General features: G+C 47.6%; 1 protein-coding gene across 1 annotated transcript; it reads left to right on the top strand.

The window, feature by feature from the left end:
* Positions 1–2167: 2167 nt before the first annotated feature.
* On the top strand, positions 2168–5882 carry Psmb5 (proteasome subunit beta 5). Its single transcript, XM_021203476.1, has 3 exons — positions 2168–2382; positions 3199–3505; positions 5517–5882. Exons 1-3 carry the CDS (start codon positions 2185–2187, stop codon positions 5807–5809), a joined length of 798 nt encoding a protein of 265 aa, XP_021059135.1. The 5' UTR covers positions 2168–2184; the 3' UTR covers positions 5810–5882.
* The last annotated feature ends 334 nt before the right edge of the window (positions 5883–6216 follow it).

The raw sequence follows: 6216 nt of genomic DNA, 5'->3' as shown, positions 1-6216 counted from the left end.
AAGTGTGAGACACAGATAAAAACTTCCTAACTCTAGTGGTTAGACTTGGAAAAGGTTGCCAGATTTCAGCATGAAAAATACTGCACATGCAAACTGAGTTGGGCAATGGAAGAACGTAGAATTTAGAACTGAGAGGTGAATCCAACAAGCTAGACACAGACCCCATAGACAGAGCAGGAAGCAACACTGCGTATGTATGCCTATTTCCTGATTTGCCATCCATCCTAAAAGTGTTGCGAGGTAATGGTGGCTGGAGGAAGAAGAGGCCATCAAGGACAGCCCCCTCACAGTGAAGTGCCTAAGCCTGATAGGCTACAGCTAGGGTCTCTTCATAGATCTTTACCGAACCTCTCCTGCAGGTTCTCAGATGTCAATTTCTACTGACTTAAATATGCAGGTGCTAAACCAGGGGTTGTGGCACTCACCTTTAATCCCAGCTCTTGGGAGGCAGAGGCAGGAGGATCTCTGACTTGGAGTCCAGACTGGTCAACAGAGAGAGTTCAAGGATAGTCAGGGCTACACAGCAGAACCCTGTCTTGAAAACAGACAAATAAACAACAACAACAAAACAAAAACAAAAAACCAAAAAAGCAGGTGCTGAACTGAGAATCTACTTTTTCAATTAACCAAACCTTTGTGTTTGTTTGCTTTTTCTTCTTTATTTTATTTGCTTTTCAGGGAATTTATTACTTACAATTCTCACTAGAGGGTGGAAGAGAATCTTAAAAATCTGTTACTATTAGCAGAGTATGGTATGTAGCCACATGCTTTTCCACCTAGAAATAACAACTCGAAGACAATACTTCTCAACAATTGCTTAGGCTAGTAGCTTTGGCTTCTTCCCTGACTCATAACTCAGTTATCCTCGTAAAGTAGTCTAAGTCCAGCCGTGCAGTTGTTTACCTCTCAGCTCAGGCTCATGCGATCATCTCCTCCAGAGTTTAGGGCCAATCTCCCATCTCCTGTGCCTGACTATTTTCCATCCACCTTCAAATCCTGCCTCAGCTCACTGGCCATAGACTTTTTGTTGACAGGTGAATGCTTTTACACAGTGCATAGGAGATTATCTCTACAATGGTGAAGCACCTTTAATCCCAGTGCTCTGGAGCCAGAGGAGGTGTGAGGGTCCCAGTTTGAGGCCAGTCTGGTCTACAAAGCAAATTTCAGCTCAAGCCATGACTATGTCTCAAACAAACAAACAAACAAACAAGGGGGGTTGAGAGATGGCTCAGTGGTTAAGAACACCAGCTGCTCTTCCAAAGATCCTGAGCTAAATTCCCAGCAACCGTAGCTTACAACCATCTATAATGAGTTCTGATGTCCTCTTCTGGCATTCAGGAGTACATGTAGATAGAGCATTCATGTACATACAATAAATAAATATCCAGAAGAAACAACAAAACAAAAACCTTTAAGGGGCAGTGAGCCTGGTGTGTGGCTCAGGCCTGCCTTCTCATTAGTCTGAAAAAAGGCAGGAAAACGTGGCCAGTTAGAGGGTAGCCTGGCCTACTGATCTAGTGAATTTAAGAACAATCGTGATAGTACAGCGTGACCATCACAATAAACAAAAAACAACAACAAAACATCAACAAATAAAAAAACCAAAAAGCCACAACAACAAAACCCTAGCTATGGTATATGAATGCTATCAAAAACAGGCGGTGGGGTTTTTTTGTTGACAACAAACTATTGCGGCTGAATTAATACCATGAGAAAATGGTCTGAAAACAGTTATTTTAACCAGGGTTAGGATGGGTGGCCTTAAAGAAAACTGGCAACTTTAGTCTCCTTAACCGGGTTTTGAGAAATACAGAAACTGCTGGTAGCCTGACCCTGGGCCTGGACACTGACCAAACACCTATTCTAGTTAGGAGTCTTAAGCAGTCACGCCCTTCTCAAAGATGGCGGAACTCGCTTCCCCCCCCCCCCCACTCGACGAGAACATTCCAACCACTCTCTAGAAATCTGAAGTTAATCTTATCCTTTGGCTTCGATGCCAAAATAAAAATGGCAGTCTTAACCACTCAGCCGTCCTTCCTAGGTGAACACAGTCCGGCGCTGGTATTTGGAGGCGTGGTTGCCCGGAGTAAAAATGGCGCCCCCTCCGTCTAGACTTAGCTGGACGTGAAGCTGTGACGTCGCGGCGTTGCCAGTCGGAGGCAGTTCCTGTTGCCCTTGCTAAACATGGCGCTGGCTAGCGTGTTGCAGCGGCCGATGCCGGTGAATCAGCACGGGTTTTTTGGACTCGGAGGTGGTGCAGATCTGCTGGACTTGGGTCCGGGGAGTCCTAGTGATGGGCTGAGCCTAGCCGCGCCGAGCTGGGGTGTCCCGGAGGAGCCTCGAATCGAAATGCTTCACGGAACCACCACCCTGGCCTTCAAGGTGCTCAGACAGCTCGCGCTTCTCCGGCATCCCAGCCGGAACCGAGTCGGGCGGAGGTTCGGTCCTCTCCTCCCGACCTTTGGCGGGTTCACTGTCTCGTAACTTTAAGAAAGGAGAGGTGGGCGGAGGTAGGGGGCCGTGAGGGAAGGAGACGGACAGCGTGGGTTGGCTCCTAGGCGACCCCAGTTTGCCGCTATTCAAGATCCCTACCTGGGAACGGGGAAGCCGCAGGAACAGCGGACCGTGGCGGGGGGAAAGGAAGCTATTGTCGCCGTTCACCGAAGTTTGTATAACCTGAGCCTGGTGAAGTCCAGGGGTTACTGAAGTGGGTACCGAACAGTTAGGGTCCCTGTTCCAGCCCTACAATAACTAGCTCTGGATCTTAGGCTAGTCTTTAAAGATTTAGTCTTATTTTTGTGCTTTGCCTTTATGTATATACACCACGTGTGTAGTGCTCGCAGGCGCCAAAAGAGGGCGTCGGGTTCCCTGGAACAGGAGTTACAGATCTTTGTGAGCACTGGGAACTGAACCTCTGAAGAGCAGCCAGTGCTCTTAACCACTGAGCTTTCTCTCCAGTCCCCTTAGGGGTGTCTTTATCTCATTAAACTTGCTACTTCATATTTAAAGTGAGTAAAATGGCTATTCATAAACCAGGAACTGCTGTTAAACCCGAATGACATTTAACATACGAAGTAAATTACAAAATCCAGAAAGATGCAAAGCCAGGTTATCTCTCTGTATCTATACAAAAATAAGTATGGGGAGAATTTGTGGTCTTACAGGGCCTCTCTTTTTGTTTTCTCTGATCTTACCTAGTTTCTCCATGGAGTCATTGTTGCAGCGGATTCCCGGGCCACAGCAGGTGCTTATATTGCTTCCCAGACGGTGAAGAAAGTAATAGAGATCAACCCATACCTTCTGGGCACCATGGCTGGGGGTGCAGCGGATTGCAGCTTCTGGGAGCGGTTGTTGGCTCGGCAGTGTCGAATCTATGAGCTTCGCAATAAGGAACGCATCTCGGTCGCGGCGGCCTCCAAGCTGCTCGCTAACATGGTGTATCAGTACAAAGGCATGGGGCTGTCCATGGGCACCATGATCTGTGGCTGGGATAAGAGAGGCCCTGGTGAGTTGTGTCGAGGCCCTGTGAGCCATGGGGCTGACCCTGTGGTGGGGAGGGGTTAAATGGATAGGAGAATTAAGGGCTTTTAACGGGTGCTGGTAATGGATGTGTTATTAGATTCTCAGCAATGCCTTCCCTTTCCAAGGAAGGCCCTGTACCGAATGGAAAGAGCATGGAGTTAGACTTGCTGTGTCACTGACTGCTCAGTCAGCTGACCTTAGCCTGTTTCTTCATCTGTGAACTGGTTGAGTGAACCATCACAGCAGTTAAGTGTGGTGCACGTAAAGCAATTGGTACAATGTCCGGCACAACAGCTCTCCTCCTTTCCCATGCAGTAATAAGGACTAGAAAACATTTGTACTGGGGAATTTTAAACTTTAAAAATTGTGTTCTTTTCTATGCGTGGGTGTTTTGTGTGCATGTATGTCTGGGCACCAGAGTGTGTTCATGGTGCCTGAAGAGGCCAGAGAGGGCATTGGATTCCCCTAGAATACAGTTACCGATGGATGTGAGCCACACGAGGGTGCTCAGAGCTAAACCCAGGTCCTCGGCAAGGGCAACCCATCCTCCTTCCCCCTGCCCTGGGGGCCATCTCCCCTTTAAATTTTAAGTTAAATTATTTATTTGTGTGTGTGTGAACAAGCACACATCCCACAGCGTATCTGCAGTTCAGGGGATACTTGTGGGAGTTGCTTCTCTTTTGTTGTTGTTGGTTTTTTGTTTTTCCGAGACAGGGTTTCTCTGTGTAGTCCTGGCTGTCCTGGAACTCACGCTGTAGTCCAAGCTGGCCTCGAACTCAGAAATCCGCCTGCCTCTGCCTCCCGAGTGCTGGGATTAAAGGCGTGCGCCACCACGCCCGGCGGGAGTTGGTTCTCTTGCTCTGTGGGTTGGGCTCAGGACATCAGGCCTGGTGGTAAGCAACAACTATATGCTGACTCACCTCACTGGCCCTCATTTTAAAAAATAAATAAGCCAACTGATATACAACTGTGATCCTAGAGCACTAGGGAGGGTCAGGAGTTCAAGGCCAGCCTAAGCTGAATAGCAGGACAGCCTGGAGCACACAGAGACATCGTACCTCAGAAGTAAATAAAACTAGTTGAGTTGACATATAGTTAATTTTATATAAAATGCCCAAATTATTTCTCAGTACTTGGCAGTAGTACCATTTCAAGTGTTGAAGTCAGTTTCGTGCAGTCGCTAGCCACTGTGTTGAATGACAGCGCTAGGCTATAGAGTTGTCATTTCTGTTTCATTTCCCTTTTGACCTAAAAGAAGTTAACTCTTGCAGCCCTGGGGTTATATTTTAAGTGCTATCTCCTACCATTCCTGAAGTCTTGTGCTTGAATTGTCCACCATGCTTGCCTTTTGGATTTGCCAAGAGAGCAGGAGGAATGGTTTACATACTGTGAGGAGAGATGGGTGGTATGGTGTTCTGGAATCTGGAAATCTCAAGATAAATTTGACTCTGTCTTTCTCTGATTTTTTTTTTTTTTTTTTTTTNAAAATTTNTTTTNTTTNTTTGTGAGTTTCAGTATGCGTATGTAAGTGTTTGCATGTGTGTATACCACTTGCATGCCCGGTGCCCACAGAGGACAGAAGAGGATATTGCCTCCCCAGAAGCTGGAATTACAGACAGTTGCAAGCCACCCTGTGTATATTGGGAACTGAACCTGGGTCCTAGACAAGAGCAACAAGTGCTCTTAACTGCTGAGGAAGCTTTCTAGCCCGTTTTGTTTTAAGACAGGGTTTTATGTAGCCCAGGCTGACCTCAAACTTAATACATAGTTAAGCCTAGCCTTTAACTCTTGATCCTCCTGCCTCCACCTCCCACGTGTGCTGAGATCCTATTTTTGTGGGGGTAGGGCGGGGTGGTGTGTGAGAGAGAGTGAGGGAGGGGTATTCTGTTGTAGATCTATATCTCTGTTAAGGAAAATAAACATCTTGGCAGATGAATAAAATTAAAAAAAATGACATCTCTTTTCTTGTTCCCTGTTCACCTCATCTCCCTCAGGCCTCTACTACGTAGACAGCGAGGGGAACAGGATCTCTGGGACCGCCTTCTCCGTGGGCTCTGGCTCCGTGTATGCTTATGGCGTTATGGATCGAGGCTACTCCTATGACCTGAAAGTGGAGGAGGCCTATGATCTGGCCCGCCGAGCCATCTACCAAGCCACCTACAGAGACGCCTACTCCGGAGGAGCAGTCAACCTCTACCACGTGCGGGAGGACGGCTGGATCCGGGTGTCCAGTGACAATGTAGCTGACTTACATGACAAGTATAGTAGTGTATCTATAGTCCCCTGAGGGAAGGTGGACGCGGCTGTCTGCATCTCTAGGGTGGCTCTCCCTGGCTATAATAAATAACAGTACCCCCTTCCAGAGTGGAGTCCACAGTTATTTCAGTGCCTTTGGTGCAGCTCTGAACCACGGGTGAGCATGTTACCGCTTGGTGGGCTCCTGGTGCATTAGCTGTCTGTGCTGCTTTCCTGGGTGCCAAAATTGTACTATTTCTCAGCCTCTTGTCCACACTGCCCCTCCTTTAAGCACTTTACAGTCAAGCCAGGACAGTGGGAGAGAAGGCACTGTAATTACAGGAAACCATGGTGTGAGGACAAAGTCTGGTGAATACATTAATGTCTCCAGTCCTGAAGCTGACAGCAAAGCAGGAGAGAGGCGGGGAGGAGGGGGAGACTTCCTGCTTCAATTTAAAA

The sequence above is a fragment of the Mus pahari genome, chromosome 8, assembly GCF_900095145.1.
Source record: "Mus pahari chromosome 8, PAHARI_EIJ_v1.1, whole genome shotgun sequence".
Lineage (NCBI taxonomy): Eukaryota > Metazoa > Chordata > Mammalia > Rodentia > Muridae > Mus > Mus pahari.
This window is presented reverse-complemented; position numbering and strand designations above follow the sequence as displayed.